We start from the raw sequence: 22,835 nt of genomic DNA on the forward strand, positions 1-22,835 counted from the left end.
ACCATAACCTCTGTCCCTCGGGAATGTTCTTCCACAGAGTCGTAAGGCAAGAATGACTTTCCTGGCTATCTTTCAGAGCTGACACATACCATTTTATTTATATTCCATAGTCCTTGTGCTCCCTGTTAAACCTAGCCAAATGCCCTTAGCTGCCATCAACTCCTAAGAGAGAAGAAAATGTCTTATGATCTCATGGTTTCTTTCTGGCACTATAGCATAGTGGTTCCAAACTTCGCACATTACAAGCATCCAATACATGTTACTATAGGAACACTATGACCAATCAGTACCCACCATGCACTTCCTCTGTTCTTAGGTCATTAAAATGCCTCTAGAAAGCCGCCACCTATCTTGGACTGGCCAACTTCAAGTTCTGATACACTCTTGAACTGGTGCACTTACTGCTGTGCTCTAATACTTGTTATTAAACTCTTATGGTTCTTCGGAATTTTTCATTTCAAACTGAGATTTGAGTAACCACAGGCATAGGTTGCACTGTGCCATGAGAATATAAAGACACAAAATAAACATGGCACATCCTCCAACAAGGTCAACTCAGAGGTCAACACCTAAGTATTTTAGTCAGAAAGTTGTTCAAAATAATATTTTATGATAAATCTAGCATGAATATCTTATCTGGGATAATGTAAATTCTGAATACATTTTTTAAGATCATACACAAATATTCAAAATTTCCTGTTTGTGATGGAGTCCCCTAGCAGTCATTGTCTAACCAGGAAAAGAGAAATCACTCAAGATTTTTCTGATGGAAGAGATTTGTTATGGGATGTTGGTTGCACAGGAGTATTAGAATAGCAGAGAAGTCAAACTGGTTACGTTTCACTATTTGCAACATGTATTTATTTAACGATCACTTATGGTGCATGACACTGCTTAGGTACTCTTGGGAGTATAATAGTAAATTGAAGCCTTGACCAACTAATGAATATTATAAAGATAAAAATATACTAATTTTATGAAAAACTAGATTAATGGTTAAGCAGGCTCATATTGAATTAATGATTTCCTTGTAATAGATATAGAATAATGAGATTTAATATATCATATTCTTATTAGATAGTTGTGTAAATGTTTGTGTTCCCTATCTATTAATTTTTAAATCTCTAGATTTTCATATGAGCCATACAATTTTTTGGACATAATAACTGTTCAATTAATGTTTGGGAAATAAAAAACATTCAAATGTAAGTTTTCATGAGTCTTTATTATATTTAGCTACAACTTCACCATCCGTACACATAGATCTTAAATTGATTGTAAGGTAGTATGGTTCCGGTTCAATTTTGGAATTAGAACTACATGTGCATGTGGGTGGAAAACTACTGGATGCAGATAAGTCAACAGCAATAATGGATTAGAATTTTCCTCCTGTTTATAAGGAAGAGAGAAGGGAAAATGTAAATTGAAGAAGTAGAATCAAAGATGTAGTGGTCTGGGGCCATTTAGTATAAGAACAAGGGTCCCTAAGGGCATCACTGCAGTAACAGAGCTGTGAAATAAATGATAGCTTTAATGATGACCATGAATCATCAATAAAAATGTGAAAGGTCTACATTATTTTCCATTTAATAAGGCTGGATAATATATATATATATATATATATTAGTTTAAGAGATGAAGTCTTTTTAAAAATGTAGTGATAAAATAAACAATTTTTTATTAAATGGAAAGTTTACTTATGCAGAGCATCTCATTTTCCCGCAAAGCCACATATATAAAATACCATTATGATAATTTTGCCATCCACCTAACTCAACAAAGCAGTTAATTTGTATTGTAGTGAAAAAAAGAAATGGTGCAAAAACACTCTTTAATGGCAAAGCTGTGGTTTTGCCAGGAGGGAGGAAAGAGACAGGCTAGCAGTACGGGAATCCCTTCCCGGATGAATATTCTGCCAGTCTTGAGAAGAGCATCCTCCAGTGTTGACAGAAAGATCCTGTCCTTGCATACTCCAAATAGCTGTTTCCTAGAAAGCAGGTGCCCAAGGAGCAGGGAGAGATTGCACAAGAGAAGATGTTAAATGAGCCTGAATGTCACCAAAAGACTCATGTCACCAATTGCCTCTCCTAGTTTTCTTCTCTATTCCAAGTCAGCTTGATAAGGTGCTCCTTATACAGAGTGAGGAAACTTAAAAAGCTACTAATGTGAAGGGTGCAAAAACACACAGATGTATACCACCATAGAGCCATGCTCACATTCCTTATAACTGTTTTTAGGATCCAAGGTTCATGGCCACGTCAGAAACAAAGAGTTTTATGTGAGATAGTGTATTAGTTTTCTACGGCTGTGAAACAAAACTCCACACACTCAGTGGCTTAAAATATCACAAATCTATGATCTTCAGGTTGTGGGTCAAGAGTTCAGACAGGCTTGGCTGGGGGTTCACTGCTTAAGTGGAGGCTCTCAGGAGAATCCACTTCCAAACTCATTCCAATTGTTGGTGGAATTCACTTCCTTGTGGCTGTGGAATGGAGGTCCCTGTTTCCCTGTGGGCTGTCAGCCAAGGTCCACTCTGTACTTACAAAGTGCATCTGATTTTTTTCTCATGTGGTGTCTTTCATCCTAAAAGCAGTGACACTTCAATTCCTTCTTACACTTCGAATCTCTCTGCCTTCCTCTTCTGCCACAGCAGGATAAAGCTCTCCTCTTTTAAGGGCTGTTGTGTGTAATTGTGCCACCTTGATAATCCTGGGTATTCTCTCCATCTTAAGGTCTACTGTGCCACATAACACAGTGTCTTCATAGAAATTCTATCTGATCCTATTCATAGGTTCCCAGGATTAGGGCAGCACACCTTTGGGTGGTCATTTTAGAAATTCTGCCAACCACAAATAGCTTTAGCATTTCAATAGCTAAACGTCCATGAAAGATACAGATATATTTATGCTTACTATATGACAAAGAATATTATTTAGAGGTGGGTTTTTTTATGAAGCAGGAGAAAGAGAGGGAGAAGAAGAAAAGACAGGAGGGAAAGAAACTCAAAAGAGCAAAAATCAAATTTATACTGCCAGGATTCCAGATAAAAGGCAGAATATAAAATAAAACCCTCGTGGGGAACCCCAACTTTAAAAAGCAGAGGTTGAACATATGTTTATCTCTGTTCTCTCTACTCCACTGAAATTACTTAAAAGAAGAAAAATGAATAAAAATGGCGTAAATCAACATGGATAAAGAAGGCAGGAGAGGAGAGAGCAACCAACGACAGAGGTTAACAAAGTTTTGGAAGATGGAAGACAGGTTCATGGAACTGACTTAGCCATGCAGAAGACACTTAAATCTAGATGCCTCTAGAGGAGGATGAAGACTGGGAGAGGCCAATTTGTTGTCTATTATTATTATTATTATTATTATATTTATTTATTTATTTCTGTGGCACGCGGGCCTCTCACTGCCGTGGCCTCTCCCATTGCAGAGCACAGGCTCCGGATGCACAGGCTCGGCGGCCATGGCTCACGGGCCCAGCCGCTCCGCGGCATGTGGGATCTTCCCAGACCGGGGCACGAACCCGTGTCCCCTGCATCGGCAGGCAGACTCTCAACCACTGCGCCACCAGGGAAGCCCTGTTGTATATTATTTAATTTAAAAAATAGCACTCCATTTCTCCCCACAAAGTAGAAGTTGGTAGCTTTTTGAAAGCAGGTAGTACTCCCCTTGATAAGTAAATGTCTGATATGGCCTCAATTTGTTGAAATGCATGTAACGCCATTAAATTAACAAGAGTGAACCTTTAAAGAACATCGTAGATGTTTCCACTGAAAGGCCTATGTCCTCAGACTAATTTCTGCTGTCTAAAGGTCAATTCATTAGCTTGTCAATGGCTCTCCAGTGAGTTCAATGGAAGTCCGAGTTGACACTGATCAAAGTTGAAAGAAACAGGGCTGGCCCTGGGATCTGCCCAAGGCTTCAGGGTTGTTTACCATACTGTACAATTCTTAGGACCATGGGAAAACTTGCTGGTTCTCATTAAGTCCCTTAGGACACGGCATTTCTCATTCTGCAGAGATTTATTCAGATATACTTAAGAAGCAGCCTTTCCTTAGCTTCAGAAGATTTGTTTTTTGCATATCTAGGAAACTTCTCTTAAAATACTAAAGAAACTGAGAGAGATGGGGACTATAACACATCCCAACAGAAAATTGATGCTACATGTCACCAATTGTCTGTCTGAGTTTTCTTCTCTATTCCAAGTCAGCTTGATAAGGTGCTCCTTATACAGAGTGAGGAAACTTAAAAAGCTACTAATGTGAAACTGATGATACATGTTCAGCAGTTTCTTATTAAGTCAGAAATACGAGTCAAAAATGAAAACATTATGGTTAAGACGGATGGTGGGCCATAAAGGTGCTCTTCTCTCTGAAGCTCATGATAGGATGATATCCCGCACACATATGTGTGCATACCTACACTTGTGCTGGGTCCATTCTCTTTCCTGGGTTTCCTCTGCTTTATCTCCATTGTTTCTACTCTTTGACTTTGCCCTCCTTCTAGTTAAAAGCTAAATATTCACTGAGTCTTTGTTGTTGTTTTTTGCTTTTGGGGGTTTTTTTATTTATATTTTTTCTTATTAGTCATCCATTTTATACACATCAGTGTATACATGTCAATCCCAATCGAGTCTTTTTTTATATAATATTAAAATCAGTCATTTTGGAAGGATGACCTATTAAGAAAGCTCAGTACTGTAAAATCTAAATAAAATTTAGCAATGAACTGGCTCTATTTCTCTCTAGTCACCCATACGTAGAATATGCTCATAAGAACTCGGTGGAATCTAAATGAAACTGGGCTAAAGGAAAGAAAATATATTTAAATGTAAGCTAAGATACATTAGCACCATCTTTTCTCAGATTCCTGACTTTTATATTATCATGCATAATATCATAATTACATCAATAACATGGTGAAGGTTTAGTGGTTAGTAAAAATATCCAAGATATAATAGATTCTGAGCACTCATGCAACTAGGAGTACTTTTAACTTCTAAGCTAACAATCCTCAAAGCCCTTCAAATCAACCAGAATCCAGAAAAAAAAATTGCTTGAGTTTTCTTTCCATATCTTCCATACATACTAGTGTACTGTAAGGAAAAGGAACACCAAAGACAGGTAAAATATGATACATAAACATTAGCAAAGTTTTCATTTGGATATGTTGCTCTATGTATAAAAAGGCAATCAATGTATTAGTTGAATATTCCTTAAAATGTGAAGGTGTGTCTTTTTGTTTTGCTTTTTATTTTATAGTGAATACCACATCCACTGGAGATGGTTGTATAGAAGTAATTAATACCCATTAAATATTAGTTGCTTATTTATTAGCACTACCACAAATAACAGTGCAAAAGCAGCAACAGAATAATCTAAAAGAATATGAGCACTCTAAAATTTCATTGAGTAATATAGCTCAGAATCTAAATAATTTTTACATATTTCAGGGACCCAACATCAACTATATCAACTCAAAATGTGCATAGGTTTGAGCTTATTTTTCCAGTGGTGATGACAAGCTTGCAGGGAATATCCACGTTTGAATCTTTTGAGTCCTCTATAACCAAGCAGCATGCATGTGTGAAACGGTTAGTTTATACACATTTTCTAAGCATTATGGCAATTTCATATTGTCTCTCAGTTTGGGGTATCATTTCTGGTTCTTTTGTATCTGCTAAAAATTAGAGCTTGGGACTCTAACAGTCTTGACCTCGTGACAGATGTCTTAGATGAACTTGGGCTGGACAGTTCATTTCTTGAGTAATACAATGTACAAAAAAATTGAGAGTCATTTATACTTGCCTTCTCTTATTGTGTACTTCATGTACTTCTTCATTTACTAAGCTCAGGGAAATATTCAGGTAAATTTACTTCTGAAGTGTGTAGTAAACATTGATCTGGTAAAGAACTTCAAAATACAAGCTTGTAGAGTCAGAATAGCATAGCAAAAAGGATATTATGGATCCTACACAGGTCTGTGCCATAAACATAGTTGGCAGCAATTATGTTCTTGCCTCACACAATTTGACATCCTTTCAGGGCTTTATAATCCTAGGTTAAATAAAACCCAATTAGGGTCATGGCTTTAGCTTAGTAAACTCCTAGACATTCCTCCAAAATGTTCCTAAATATAAGTCTCTTCCCCAGGCCCTACAGGCAGTATTATTAACAACACCCCGAGTACTCAAGTTTTAGCTCATAGCTCTATGGAGTTGTGATAGATAGTGTTTTTGTCCCATAAGGCAAAGATCATATCTGTTTCACCTTAGCAAACCCAGAATCTAGCCCACTGCTTAAATATGCATTACATGATAAATGAATGAACAAGCATATTGAAAACAAGTTGCCTTAGAAAAATCTCTTCCTCCATGCTTTTCATTTTAAAGTACCAAAATAAAATGTCTACATCTACCCAGGAAATAGAATAACCATGAAGACTACAGATTTAATCAAGAATTTTAAAATTGAGAATTTAAGTCTATAAATGGCTCTTGACATTTTTATTCTTATCGTAAAAAGCAGACAGGTTATGTGATTCAGTGTAAGTAGACTGACATTTGCAATATGCATCCAAGAAATCAGCTCTCATTTAGAAGTTATTATAATTAGTACTTACCCATAGCCGATGACTCCCTTTGACTGAGTCACTAGTAAGGCCCCAATTGTCATATTCAGAACATTCTCTAGTACTCCAGTCTGTTGAGCAGTGATAACCTGGTGAGCCAAAGTCTGTAATTTGTTACTTGATAAGGATGGAATTACTCCAGTGTTCCTTACTGCTGGCAGATCACCAATTTCAACGACCATCACTTTTGAGATAGTTTCCATAGTGGTGGGTGGAAGGACTCTATATGAGCTCATTTCCATCATGAGAAGTCTACGTTGACCAACTCTATCATGACTGGCACAAGTCACAGTTGGGCAATTGAGCTTTCTCTTTGCTCTACGGTCAGCCATGGCCTTTAAGGTTGCTTCACTGCCAGGCATCTCATGAATAAATCTGATTTGGTCTTGGCTAACCTGCAAGAAGTCAGATAGTCTTTCAAGGGTCATCAATTCCCAGCCTTTTTCTAGAACTGAAAACATCACAGTGAGGGCCAAATGAATGGAAACACCTGAGCGAATTTCAATGGGCTCCTCTCCTTGTAGGACAACATACAAGAGGTTATCCATGACACTGAAATAGTTGGTGCCAATAGATCCATTCAGCAGTGAGGAAGTTGATTGAACCTGAGTAGGTGTAATGAATCTTTCCCCTAAGAAAACATTCGGGCTCTGGAGCTCATGGTAGAATACAGCCAAGAGGAGCTTGGAGGTACTTCTGTTCCCCAAAAGAAAAAAACGCAAAACTTGAGGAGTCTGATCCACAAAGCAGACCTTGGTGATTTCCTTGGTGGGTAAAATGGAATAGAAAGCAGATACAGACCCTGAAGTGGAGCAGGGAGTATTGGCATTTATGCTACTGAAGGTGTCAACAAAACCACTAGTCACAGATACAACTGGATATAACTTTTGCATTGCCCAAGTGGCATCAGCAGTGTCAAGAATTAAGATCACTTGGTCAGTCTGTTTGCAGATGTAGCCTTGTATCAGCGATCGGTATGTGCATTTCTGCTCTTCTCTAAATGTGCCTATAAAATAAAGGAAAATAAACAAGTGACGTAGGAACCACAATCTCTCAAAGATGATTTACAATCCATCACTCTCACCATCATCTGTAACCTCAGGAAACATTTATTGAATATTCAAGCATGAGAATGCAAAAAATTCTTGGGCAAAATATGGAAAGATACAGCTCTTTAATATAATTTAAATGTATATGTTACATAATATGTTATTTAAAGTTAATAATGGGCATAATAGCTAAGTGGTAAAAGAGCTGAATAAACAAAGTAATTAAGAAAAAGGAATAATCAGTAAGGTCTCCATAATGGAAAAAGGATAGGCGAGAAGAGGGTAATGATATTTGAGTCAATGGGAAAGAGGTAGATTGAGGGGGCTGGAACAGATTTTATGGAGGTATATTAAAATTGAAAAGGTATATTGTGACCAGATTGTTAAATAGTTTGGATGTCAGACTATATAATTTCCTCATAATGTCTTTTTCTCTAAACATGAAGAATAAAGAAATACAACAGGAGGAGAAAAGGAAAGTAGTAATTTGGGGAGTGTTGACATTAAATAGAGCCCAAGTTGAGGATGACTGCAGCTAATGAAAACATTTAAAGAAACAGCATTATTCACTATTCCCACTATTCCTAATCTTTCTGTCTATGAACCTAGAGTAGTTCCTGTTCTGAATTCAAAGGTATATGTTACCTTCCAACAAAAAAAAGTTCCTTTGACTTTAAATTAATAGTCACAAAATTGTCTTGTATTGTTTTCTACATATTTTAATTTTCCTTAGTGCATGTTCATCTAAGTAGCCTAAGGATTAGAACAAAAAAAAATCATATTATTACTATGTAGGAGGTACTACATTTGAGCATGATCTAGCCTCCTTCTGCATCCTTCCTTCCATGTAATATGATAAGAAATCTGTGCCAAGCAAAAGTACAGTGAGGTATCACCTCACAACAGTCAGAGTGGCCATTATTAAAAAGTCCACAAACAGGGCTTCCCTGGTGGCGCATTGGTTGAGAGTCCACCTGCCGATGCAGGGGAAACGGGTTCGTGCCCTGGTCTGGGAAGATCCCACATGCCGTGGAGCGGCTGGGCCTGTGAGCCATGGCCGCTGGGCCTGTGCGTCCGGAGCCTGTGCTCCGCAACGGGAGAGGCCACAACAGTGAGAGGCCCACATACCGCAAAAAAAAAAAAAAAAAAAGTCCACGAACAATAAATGCTGAAGAGGGTGTGGAGAAAAGGGAACCCTCCTACATTGTTGGTGGGAATGTAAATTAGTGTAGCCACTATGAAAACAGTATGGAGGCTCCTTAAAAAACTAAAAATAGAGTTACCATATGATCCAGTAATCCCACTCCTGGCCATATATCCAGAGAAAAGTGTAATTTGAAAAGATACATACACCCAATGTTCATAGCAGCACTATTCACAATAGCTAAGACACGGAAGCAACCTAAATGTCCATCAACAGATGAATGGATAAACATGTGGTATATATATATACAATGGAATACTACTTAGCCATAAAAAAGAATGAAATAATGCCATTTGCAGCAACATGGATGGACCTAGAGATTATCATACTAAGTGAAGTAAGTCAGAGAAAGTCAAATATCATATGATATCACTTATATGTGGAATCTAAAATATGATACAAATAAATTTATTTACAAAACAGAAGCAAACTCACAGACATAGAGAACAAACTTATGGTGACCAAAGGGAAAGGGGGGAGGGAGAAGGATAAATTAGGAGTTTGGGATTCGCAGATACAAACTACTATATATAAAACAGATTAAAAAAACAAGGTCCTACTGTATAGCACAGGGAACTATATTCAATATCTTGTAATAACCTATAATGAAAATAAAATATATGTATAACTCAATCACTTTGCCGTACACCAGAAACTAACACAACATTATAAACCAACCATACTTCAATTTAAAGAAAGAGTGTCATAGGGCACTGAGGAAAGCTGAAAGAAGAAAAAAAAAATCTGTGCCAAAGCTGCCTATGGTGTCAATAAACTTAATTACCAAAATGCTACTTCAGGAGTAGGACACACAGTTTACCTGAACCTCAAAAATAACAGCAACAAAAGGGTCAAAATTATAAGGAAAATTGTAAAATATTTCAAATGGAATGATAATGAAATTTTAGCATATCAAAACTGTGGGATGTGGCAAAAACACTGCTTTGAAGGAAACATAGTGTTAAATGTTTATATTACAAAAGAATTGTCTAAAAGTGATGCCTTAGGTATTCCCTTACAAATTCAGAAAAAGAGCAAAGTAAACCAAGAGTAAGTAGAAAAAAAGGAAATGATAAATATAACAGCAAAAGTCAATGAAATAGATAACAAACAAACAAGAAAAAACAGAGAAAGTGAACAAAGCTAAAATTTCGTTCTTGGAAAATGTCAACCAATTGATTAACCCCTCGCTAGACTGATCAAGATATAAAGGAAGAAGACACATCACCAATTTCAGGAATGAAAGAAGGATTACTACTTCAGATCCTACAGGCAAAGATTCAGAGACTCTTACAAACAAACTTTATGCCAACAAGTTCAACAACTTCGATGAAATAGGCAGATTCCTTGAAAACGGACACAAAACGGAAAATTCTAATTGCTCTATGTCTCTTAAATCACTTGAATTCATTAAATTAAATATTAAATTGTTAATTTAAGTAGAGATTTAATTATAAAATATTTTTTAAATGGTCACCTTTATACAGTGTGTTTTTTCCCCATGGTAATATGGAAACGCTAATGTGAAATCAAGAATTATCTTCAAAAGCATGGAACCAGTATGAAGGGAATTAATTAATTGCACGATCTTAATAGCCATGGAAATTTTGCTTTGAGACCCTGATACATCAATTGCTACTACAGGTATATCATTTTCAAACGAGATAGTAAGGTAGCCTTTCCTCATGGATTATCCTTAAATCACACTAGTTCCTCTTTTCTAAACTTACTGCTCACTCCCCTTTTTACACATTTTTTTCAGCCATGCTGATGCCATTGATGAATCATTCACATTCCATCTAGTTTTACAGATCTCTGACTTTATTCTTCCTGCTTCTCATTTAGGAGTTGTAAGGTCTTTCATAGTGACCTCTGTAGATTGCTAAATTCTTGGAACTGTACCTAAATAAAATACTTATTCTCTTAGTTGATATGATTCTCAATCATTCTCTGCTACTAACTAACTATATGTACTTTGATAAATTACATAAACACTAGGAAGCAATGTCCTTAAGGTGTTATTTCTCAAGGCCTAAGGCTCTATCTCATATTTAAATTACCATAGGGTTTAACATCCTACCTCAAACACAGTAGAAATTCCTTAATATGTATTAGTTGATTGACATGTAATGTCCTTTTCAAAACTCCTATTCTTCAAATAATTTGTATCTATTATTTCCAAGTGTCTAGTTATAAGATTATTATTCTATAGCTTGAATACAATTTAAACCAACTCATCACAATAACAGAGTATACTACAGAAGGGCATTGTGAGAATTGCCCCTTGAATTAACGTTAATATTTGATAGTATTCTGTGAGAGATCCAACTATTTCACATGAAACCATAAGATTGAAATTATGGCTGATTATATTTATATGAATCTTCTGCTCTTGAATCACATAATTGATTTGTCCACACACAAAAAAATTCTGTTATGACAAAGCATTTTTTTCTTGGCTGATTCATTCATTCATTAAACAAGTGGAGGAAGGGAGTAAAAGGTTGGATGAGCCTATGAATGAATCAGGAGAACAATGTGTCTTCTGCAGACAGTAAATAGAATGTGCTGGTGGATTTGGTGTAATGACTGAGGCAGCAGGGATACTAAGGAAAACACACCATATCCTTATATTCTGTAACAGTGGCATGGAAACTATCAGAGGGGTCCTGATAAGACAAAACTTTCACACAGTTTTGTCAATGGGAGACTCTGAGTTATTGCTTCAACAGGTCTTAGATAGCCAGAGGGTGGTCATCCCATTGTTGCAAATAATATATAATGGTTGCTTGGGAGAGCTTCAGATAGATAAATATCTGACAGGAAGACCACAGACTCATGGGAATGGTACCTGGAAGGGGTATGGGATAAAACAGGGATTAGAATGCCAAGAGGAAGACTTGACCTCACTACAAAGATACCCTCAAGCTATAAGGTTGGTGATCCTTCCTTCCTTCCCTTTTTCTTTTCTCCCTCCCTCCCTTCCTTCCCCCTTCCCTAACTTCCTTTACCTAAAACTTTCTAATAGCAAGTTTAATTATCCGTAGTTTATAGATAGAAAAATTGAGTCACAGCAATTATGATTCACACAATTACTTAGTAACAGCCATGAGGAAGAGAAAAACATATTTTTTAACTTCTACCTGTGCTTTTGGCAAAATAAAATAGAATCCAAATAACTTCATTTGGGGATTGTATTTAGATGTGGGGTCAGCTGTGATGATTAACCCTGTGGGAAGGGTGCTGTATAGTCAGGAGTTCTCTTAACACAGTCTATTGACAGGAACTCACGGAAAGGTTTTTGGTTATTTGTCAAGTCACATATTTGGCGAGAGTCCATTTGCTTCTTTTCTATTACCATTTGGCCTTTTAAATATTTTAAAATACTATCCCTGAATTATAAACGTATAGCCACAAATTTAACAAAGGCAATAGCCTAAAGATTATCAGCAAGTCACGTTATGTAGTTTTGTAGCCAAATGTGGAATCCTGGTGTTCATAAATAAGAAACTTTACTTCTATTTCTCCAAAACTTACCAATGACTAAGAGATGGTGGTTTATTGGTACCTTACAATCCATTTTCCTATTTCATCTTCAGAGTTAATCAATTCCAGTATTTTAATTTTGATGTGAGGCAAAAATCAAGCACAGGAAAGCAATGCCCTGGGATTCCAAAGCTGCTACGTGGGTGCGGTTCTTCATTGTGGGAGAGAATTGACATTAACTCCTTAGGAGAGAGCTATGCACACCCAAACACACATCATGTCCCCTCTCCCAGACACAGCTGGCAGCACCCACATGGACAGTCTGGCTTCTCTTCTAAATAGCGATCCATCTTTTCCTTCCCTGGGTTTCTCTTCCTCCTGCCTCTCTCCATTGGAGAAGGATGTAGTTTTCAGTAATGATTCTCTTTCTCACTTGTTTTTGTCTTTTCTTTTCTGACTTCTCCAAATGGCCTTATCTGCCAGTCACAATTTTTGTGGTCTGCAATTCTGATCACTTTTAAATGAAACCCATGCTGGCTTTGGTAATCATAATGTCATTTACAATTTACCACTAAACACGTTTATTCAGTTAGTAGCACACTGGAGAAAGAAAACTCCATATGAACTCACCGTGAAAGGCCTAATCTGATTATTTCCTCATGAAAATCCAGGCAGGGGTGCTTGTAAGAGGGGCTGAGAGAAGAAGGGTGAAAAAAAAAAAAAACCACCAAGGTCTGGCCACAGCTGACTTTCATAATCAATGTGAATAGATAAAGTGACCCAGCCTGTCAGGGGCAGCCACCCAGTCGCCCCAGGGCATTCCTCTCCAGAAGGCAAGAGTGGACAGGACTTAATAAATGCTGAGTGACCAGTGAGTATTGGCTTGGCCTATGCTCTTTCATTCAAGATGGACAAGACCAGTGATAAAGTCCAGAAGCTCCTCTCTAAGTGGGGGAAATTAGATGAAGCAGGTTGTATGTGTGTGTGCATGTGTGCATACGTGCACTTGTTTCTGTGTGTACTTTAACATCCTAAAATATCCTAGACATACAATACGCTCTGTCCGCCTTTCCCTAGATTGGAAACCATGGACCTAGAAACCAGAAAGGAGGAGCGTTAGGTACTCCTGGTAAAGGAGGAAGCAGAGGAAAAGGTGGGTGGGTATGTATGTGAATGTGTGTGAGTGTGTGTGCACTCAGGTTGCTTCCAGGGTTCTAACAATTATTAACTTTGTGTCAATATTTGTCCTTCCTGTCTTGAAATGAGGATTTTCCACTTCATTTCACATTTGAAAAGAAAATATGCCAAAGGGGTCGTCTTTGCTAGGAAAAAAAATTAAAAGAAAAGGAAAAAAAAAAGAAACAATTTCTATCCTTTATTTAGAAAAATGGATCAAAAGGAAAGAAAGAAGTATTTTTAAAATAAATGTTTTGACTCAAAGGCACATGGATTCCTTCCATCTTCCCCTTTTCAACAAAAGAGAAAAATTTATATGTTTGAAATTGAATGAAATACATCAACATTAATGATTTTTTTTCCTCAAGGTTAACACCCTTTCCCTCAGTAATCTTTTTAGCCATTTTGTGATAGATTTCACAATTCATGGTACACTAAAGTATAGCAGATTTTGACAAAAACAAAATATATAATATATAATCATTCTCTTATTTTCAAGAAATGAAATCATTTACAATTCTTTTATGTCAAACAACATTTACACCTCATTGTTTCTAATTTAACAAATATAAATGGCCACAGATCAAATAAAGTGAAGACAAGTTGAATTTATCCCCATTTATATAGGTTGTCATAGACCTTCAGGCTATGAGGGGAATGAAACTCCAAAATCTGTGTTCCTAAATGTACAAATGGAGTAACTGAAATCTTGCAAAGAAATATTAAAGAAAATATGTATTTAGACATATTAGCAATAGTAGAGAAAAACTATCTACTCTTTTGGAATGGGGAATTCAAACTAAAAATTATTTTTTAAAACCTCAAAACTAATGGGCATGTGTTATATTTGTAAAGTGAAGGTAAATTGAGGGTGATGTTCTTGTGCATAACAGATTCCATACAGATGACAAAAAACACAACCTTGCTAATTTGGAGTCCAGAATTATTGGTCTTAAAATATATCGAGTGACCATAATATGGTAGTTCTCATCCTTGTAAAAGAGGTAAGGTATATATGTTTGCACATATACCCATACACTCAGATAGTATTATAAAAAATGTAATTTGAGAGACTTAAATTTCAATGAATTGGAAAATTTAATGTATTCCAAGTTCGGGTCGTGGAGCTTCAAAATAAAGGCTTTTCCAGGTTGGTTTTCACAAATTGCTCGGCAGTGGCACTCAGGGGCTGAGTCTCCTTGCATCATTGTCAGTGAGGAAGACACTGTAACAGCTGGCAGTTGGCGTGACGAAGTGAGTCAAGAGTCAGGAGTCAAGAGAGGACAGATATAAGCCATAATTGAAAAGAATATAAAAAAGGAATGTACACATGTGTATAACTGAGTCACTTTGCTGTATAGCAGAAATTAGCACACATTGTGAATCAACTATACTTCAATTTTAAAAAAATTAAAATTAAAAAAAAGAGAGATGTCCGAGCATGAAGACAGCTCTAAACGACAAGATAACTGCACAGTCACGAAAGGCTCTTAATGACGAATGCACATCCATAGGGGTAATGGGCTAACAGACTTCAGGAGCTACAGATTCTAGGATCTGTGCCCCTTTTTTGAGCAATCTCACCAAAGTTCTTGAACTTGAGTCTATTTTCCGTGGGAATACGTATTCAAACTAATGTGAGAAAAATGGAAAACCACATAAGACCAACCATTATATGAAGCAAGGATGCCTGTAAGGCCTTCTGTGAAAGGTCCTTCTGTCCTTACTAAGTTCTCTTGGTGAATATTTTGAAGCATTTGTTCCCTTTTATAAAAAGTGTTACGTTGATCAGGAGATGAAACTACTTTGAATGCAGTGGTAATGAAGATGAGGGAGAAGGTCAGATATGTATCAAATAGACCTTTCTTCTGAATCAACCATTTTTCCTTTTTCAAACTAAAAAAAAAATCTTATTTTTGGTGATGAAAGTCCATTCAAATTAATTCTAGAGGACTACTTTATATGATTTCACTATGTTGAAATGTCATTGTCTATATTTTGCTTGAAATAAGTGTCATAGAAAATATTTTTGCATTTTTGTTATTTTATTTTTGGCTGTGTTGGGTCTTCACTGCTGCACGCGGTCTTTCTCTAGTTGTGGCGAGCAGGGGCTTCTCTTGTTGTGGAGCACGGGCTCTAGGCACGGGGGCTTCAGTAGTTGTGGCACTCGGGCTCTAGAGCACAGGCTCAGTAGTTGTGGCGCACGGGCCTAGCTGCTCTGCGACATGTGGGATCTTCTTGGACCAGGGATCGAACCCATGTCCCCTGCATTGGCAGGCAGACCTCCTATCCACTGAGCCACCAGGGAAGCCCAATTTTTGTTATTTTGTTGTATCATGATTTTACCTGCAAACATCTACGGGTATGGTCTCAATTATGATTTTTATTCAGTGAATACTGCTCTGAAAACAGCCAATGTAAATGCAAGTTCAGGAAGCCCAGTTTTGGGGGCAAGCGATCAGGTTTTCCTGTTAGAGAAACCTGCATTGCGTCCTGGCTCTGCCACCTTCCAGCTGCAAAACCACAGGCAGGTTACATAAGTATCGTCTCTCGGACTCAGGTAACTCATCTGTAAAAGTGGTTGAGAGCAGTTCCCAATCCATAGGCTGATGGACAGCATTAAACGTGATGATGCACATGCAGAGTCAGGAACAAACACTTGCTAATATATACAAGCTGTTACATTCTCCATAATTTAAAAAGGAGTATTTTTTAAAATGCCTTTTGCACTCTCCTCTTGCCTTTTTTGGCACTATCCTCACCTCCAACTAATGACATTTGCCTCGTAGGAGTCTAAAACAGCACCTATAAGTGTTGCAAGCATTCACAATAAAGGATTTTGAAAGAGACAAGTTACAGGTGAAGAAAACACTAAAATGTGGGCCTAAGATTCTGTGATTTTAGAAAATACAGGTCAGAAAGAAATACATGTATACACACATACATAGGTATGTGGGCACATGCACGCACACATGTGTCTCTCAGCAGGACACCTATTTTTTTTTCCACTAATCAAAAAATAAATTAAAACCTGCAAAATCCAAGGTGATTTCCCTTTCATCTAATCTTTACTTTTCCCTTAAATACTCATATAAGTAGAAGACTACTTTATATGATTTCATATACTCTCCACCCCATTCCACCTTTTCTCGCCACCCTCCTATTTCTTTTTTACTAGCAAACTTTGCCTGCCAGCTTTGAACAAAGTGATGTCCGTGGGTTATATTAAAGGAAGAGACAGCCAACAGCCTTCTTTACAAATACAATTCGGGCACACTCTCTCCCCAGAATGATACACTTATCACCACTCCAGTCCTCGGTGTGAAGCTAGAGCAGTAATTCTGTCGGATGCCAAAACTGAAATGGATGTAGCCATGCCATGCCCAGCTCTGAGCTGTGGCTGTAATGAAATTTGAATGGGAAACCCCGGACACAATAAATCTGCACCATATGTGACCGTTTCCTGTGTCAGTTCCTTTCTCATAACCAGTGGAGACTTTTTTTTCCCTCTCATGACCCCACACCACGACTCTGAAATCTTTCATGGCTGCTTATGGGCCGCAGGCTCTTTCCAGCAGTTGTATAAATAAATGAATTTGACAGCAAACATCATAACAGTTAGCAGTAATGTGTGTTCACCACAAGTGCCTATACCGCTCAGTGGAGAAATGGCAGAGGAAACAGCTTGTTTTGTCACCTAAACAAAAGTAGTTTGATTTGACAAGTGGTGAAAGAATTAGTCAAATAAACTTGAAATCCACTGGGACTATTTTTGCCAACTCCTCCTGCCAGTGAAATGTTCCCAGCTTCTCAATGCCCATGACTCATGAGAGATAAATTCCCCCCCTTTATTCTGAGATAAAGATCTGGGCTGGGAATACCAAACCTTTGGCTGATATTTTATATTAATCTTCTTTGCAAGGCAAGACTGTCATGTATGGGAACTCAAGTACAGCAGAGGGTTTTCAAGGAAGCTCGTGGCAGACAAACCAAGGACAGTTCAGGTGGGAGGGAGAAGAGGTGACAGTAATGACCCAGCTCATTGATTACCGGTTGACAGCAAACTGAAGCCTGAGTGCTTCCTTTTCTTTCACATTCCCTTCATTCCAGAAAGAGAAATGTCTACACCAGACAGTTGCTGAAAGAAAGGGGGTTAGCATTTTCCCTGTATCTCCACAGTCCCAGGAAAATGAAGTTGCCTCTATTCACTGAATCTGTGGTCAATTTAGATAAACACCAAAACAGCACAGATTTTCCTACATGACATGGGTTGATTGTTTATAAGTCCTTAAATTTTGCTGCTCTTCCCTGGCATCTCAATTCTAATCCAATTGTCCCAGCTGTGAAAGATGTTAGAGCACAGTGGTTATTCCTACAGATGCTGGTTATTTATGGATTCTGGTGCAAACTGCGGTGGTTCAAATCTCGGTTCTGCTACTTACTCTCTGTGTAATATTAGGCAAGTAACAACTTCACTGTGCCTCAGTTTCCTCCTTTGCAAAGTGGGAAGAAAAATGGAATGGTAACAAGCTCATAAGGCAGCTGTGACGATTAAATGTATTTTAAAAGGTTCAGAACAATGCCTGGGACATAATCAGTGGTATTATTATCATTATTATTATCCCAAACAAAGAAACTTAGACAATAGTCTCTTTAGAAACACTAGAGCTTTTCTCTATAATAGCTTGATATTGGCAGTTAATCTGAGAAATGAAATTTGAAAACATAGCACCTTCAAGTAAATTACAATTAATTTCAAGGTATAGTACAACACTACTTTAAATAAAAATATCATCTGGACCTTGAAAGTACTTTTTTAACATGTAGGTTATCCTCACTCTTTTTAAGTGGTCCTCTTTGTCATGGTCAAGTAATCTTTGCCTTTAGAATCTTCTCATATTCAACTGAAATATCACTGATTAGGAGGATGAAGGTTAAGGGCTATCACCAACTAAGGGATCGTAGTTCAGGTATATGTTTTGTTCTCTGTTTTTTGTCTTTTTGAAATGTAATTATTAAAATGGCTTACTGAAGTGTTTTGCTGTCTGATAATATGCAAAAAATGCCCTAAAATTCTAGAAGGTATGAATTATAATCAATATGAGCAGATATTTCCATGTATAAAGAGCCTGCTACCTGTATAATAGAGTCCTAGTGTCTCTGTTTTAACTGACAGATCCACTTGAATATACATTTCTCTGTATCTAGTCAAACTCTTCCTATGGAGAAAAGTCAGATATATGAATGAGTTGAAGTGTGTAAAAATAAAGGCACTCATTAAGTTTTGCTCTTAGAGCAGTAAGTACCAGTAAAACTTAAAAGAGGTGAGTCAACAGAAGGCACAGAACCATTTGACTTTATAAAACAATGGTGAACCAGGAGGGGGCGAGGTGGGGTTGGTTTGATTTGGGGAGGGAGGGAGGGAGGTTTTGCTAGAAAACCAGATACATAAAGTGACATCATCCTGTGGTACAATGGGTTTAAGTGAGACTCCATCTATAGTAAAATGAACTGAAAACCCCATCTGTCACTGCTTCCTGTGACCAGGCTGCACTGCGACATCAGGAAACTTCTCAAAAACTGGTCTGCGAGAAAATGACTTGTCCCCTAGGCAATTTCACTGTTGAGGAATGTCATCTGATAAAATGCCTCTCTTGCTCCTTCCAAATCCCTTTCCAAGGTCTGCTTCCAGGGTGCATATCCTGACTCACTTTAAGATCCCCAAAGGTGAAGGTACATGGCCCCCAAGGCTGTGTAAACAGAGCCGTGCAGCGTCCTCTTTGACTACCCAGCCACTTCCACCTCCTGTTAAGGAGCAAATGAACACTGCACCTTGTAAAGTCTGATTTTCTGAGTTAAGGAGAAAATTGAGGGGACAGGGAAACTTTAAAAGACCTGTAGGTTTAATCAAGCATTGTGGAGCTGTGAAAATAACTGCTCAGTTATTCTTCATCATGTTCCAGGTATGTGCGTGAACACATGTAAGGCCGGGCTTACCTCGGGAAGTGAGAGGCTTGTACTTCCCCATCCTCTTGTGGTTGAGTAGAATCATTAGTTAGTCGTTAGTCATTGAGCAGAGGTACCAAGTGTCCCTTTGGGGCTATACAACTTAAGTGAAACAGCTGGCAAGCTACAGGCCATAGGCCAAATCCAGCCCACTGGTTATTGTCGTAAATAAAGTTTTATTGGAACACAGCCCATACTCATTTGTTTATGCATTGCAAACTACAGTAACCTCTGATTTTGCACTGCAGTAGCAGACTTGAGTCATTGTAACAGAAACTCTATGGCCTGTGAAGCTGAAAATATTTACTATCTGGCCCTTTATAGAATATATTTGCCAACTCCTGCTGTAAAGAGTTCCAAGTTTGTCGCTAAGACAGTGACCAGCAAAGTACAAGATTAAGGTTGATTTCTCAGACTGGGTCCCTGCCAACCAGAGATAAATAAGAAGTGTAAGCAAGAAATTAACCTTGGTGGGTTTTTTTTTGAGGTACTGAGATTTGCAGGGTGTGTGCTATGGCATCCTAATCCAGCCTACCCTGATGGATACAGCACCTTTGCTCTTCTCATATGTATCCTTTTCTCTGAACATACATAATATATCCAGCTTTAGGGAAGCGAACAAAGAGCATAAAAGGAATTTTTTTTTTTTTTTTTTTTTTTTTTTGGTCCTCAGGAGACAGGATGAGGACATGAAATGTTTGAATTCTCAGTTAACATTTGGCCTAGAACTTTCTAAACATAAATATTCTTTACATAATTGATCCTGATATTTGCTTCTAATACCTGAGAATCAATCTTCTCTGTTAAAGCTCCTTGAAAAACGAGTCCCCTTAATCTCTGCAAATTTACTTTCTTTGCCATAAAATTTCCTCAATATCCTGCACAGAGAAGGTTATTAACGTCATTGGGGGAAAGATTTCCATAAGCCCAGAACTGAAATGCTCATGTCTTTCAGAATGAGTTCTTGCATTTGGGCTTTAGCAGTTTTAATATGGGTGAAAAAATGCATACAGCTGGCCCAACTTGCTCATTTTCTTATATCTAGATCTTCTCCTTTGGAAGAATAAGAAAAGGTCCATTTGGGGGGCAGAAAACAACATGGTCCTTTTCAGCTTCACAGAAGGGCAAGTAGAGTGGACAGCCTGCTGCTGCTGCTCTTTGGAAGCAGGAAGTGATGGAGACCCCTTGAGAGCATTGTGTTCCTGGTGTCAGACATTGAAAAGGGAGCCAAGGGGTATCTTGCCAAGAGAAATGCTGTGATCAGATGGATAGAAACACTGGTGTGAAATGTCGATTCCAAGTTATTTTCTTCCTATTCCTGGTAACCTCTGACAATAGACGAATCACTATGCACCTCAGTTTCCTTATCATGCATGCAAAACAATATACATGGATATTGATCTACAGCGAGATGGCATAAACGTTAACTGCACTAATGTCTAGAAAACGCAGCAGGGGAAAACGGGTTGAGAGAGGAGGCAGCCACCCAAGCAATCTGCTCACTGAGGGCAATAAATAGAAGCCAGGAGGGAGAGTGGATGGGAAACATGATCACGTTGACCAGACACTGTTCAGTCATTTGAACAAATAATTTGTTAGGATTCTTACAAATAAGGTAACAGACCAGGGCCTTGCAGGTAAGCAACTTCCAAGTCATCTTTTAAATTCAATGTTTCCTTCTGAAAAGTGGTGCAACACAATTCAGCAAGGTGAATGTGTTTTAAGGACATTTTGGAATTCAACCTTGAGTAACAAAACATAGCTAGATTACTGAGATGCACAACTGGCACCAAATAGTCAGACAGAAAAATAGTGCAAGTGAACTTATTTACAAAACAGAAACAGACTCACAAACATAGAAAACAAACTCATGGTTACCAAAGGGGATAGTGGTGGGGGTGAAGGGGAGGGAGGGATAAATTAGGAGTTTGGGATTAACACATGCAAACTACTATATATACAGTAGATAAACAACAAGGATTTACTGTATAGCACAGGGAACTATATTCAATATCTAATAATAACCTCTGATGGAAAAGAATCAGAAGAAAATAGAATATAGATATACACATATAGATATACACACATATATAGATCTATAACCGAATCACCTTACCACACCTGAAATTAACACAATATTGTAAATCAACTTTACTTCAATAAAAAAAAACCTGAAATTTTCATCTCCCTTTAAATTCTACCTTTCCACTTGTTTATCCTATCTTGGGAAAAAAAATTCAGACAGAATGGCTTATTTATAGCAAAGGTTTTACACAAAATGGGAGACAAAGTAGTGGCTAGAGCTATGAAAACAGGTACTTCAAAAAAGATCTACAAATGCCAACAAACACTATATACAAGCTTTACATGAAAAGGATAACAGATTAAGCAAAACTTTAGTTATACACCACCATATATAAGATTTTTTTAACATCTTTATTGGAGTATAATTGCTTTACAATGGTGTGTTAGTTTCTGCTGTATAACAAAGTGAATCAGCTATACATGTACATATATCCCCATATCTCCCTCCCACCCTCCCTACCGAGCTAATCTCCCTGTGCTATGCAGCTGCTTCCCACTAGCTATCTATTTTACATTTGGTAGTATATATAAGTCCATGCCACTCTCTCACTTTGTCCCAGCTTACCCTTCCCCCTCCCCATGTCCTCAAGTCCATTCTCTACGTCTGTGTCTTTATTCCTGTCCTGCCCCTAGGTTCATCAGAACCTTTTTTTTTTTTAGATTCCATATATATGTGTTAGCTTTTATAAGCAGTTGCATACTGTGGTTTGCATATAGGGATCCTGCAAGATAATCTCTTCAATTTGGATGAAGGCTGGTATAGAATCAGGAAATCGATAGCCATCCTGAGCATTACCTTATCATCTTGGATTTTTGTAAATTCTGGGGGCAGGTGGGTGACGGAAAGAGAAAACAGGAAAAGAATCTCATTTTCTAGTTCCTTCATTGCACTGATTTAACCCTATTTATTAAACTTTTATCATTATCCTGATAGGATCTAGACCTTGGGAACATGATAGTGAACAAAAAAGGAGAGACACAGTGTTTGCCTGCATGGGACTGACTTAGTCAAGTTTCTAATAACAAATGTGCCTCCTCTTTTAGAGACAGCGAGCTCGAGAGCAGTTTGAGTACAGGTATCAGCCCCACTTGCTCTTGGTGTGTCTCCCTCCTTCCCTATACACTCGCACCTGTGCCTGATACACACACAGAGGGAAGAAACATCAAAACTTCCTGACCATGTACTATGCGCC

The 22,835-nt window shown here is 37.8% G+C and overlaps 1 protein-coding gene across 2 annotated transcripts in view; it reads right to left on the reverse strand.

Annotated features, from left to right (window-relative positions):
• Window positions 1-22,835, reverse strand: part of PKHD1 (PKHD1 ciliary IPT domain containing fibrocystin/polyductin) — a gene marked incomplete at both ends in the record, with an annotated part of 432,913 nt that overhangs the window by 34,993 nt on the left and 375,085 nt on the right. For both annotated transcript variants that reach the window (XM_079712827.1, XM_079712826.1), the window contains one exon: window positions 6,628-7,642. In XM_079712827.1, the coding sequence (XP_079568953.1) occupies window positions 6,628-7,642 (1,015 nt within the window). The remainder of the gene's footprint in view (window positions 1-6,627; window positions 7,643-22,835) is intronic.

This window comes from Hyperoodon ampullatus (genome assembly GCF_949752795.1).
Source record: "Hyperoodon ampullatus genome assembly, chromosome: 10".
Classification (NCBI taxonomy): Eukaryota; Metazoa; Chordata; class Mammalia; order Artiodactyla; family Ziphiidae; genus Hyperoodon; species Hyperoodon ampullatus.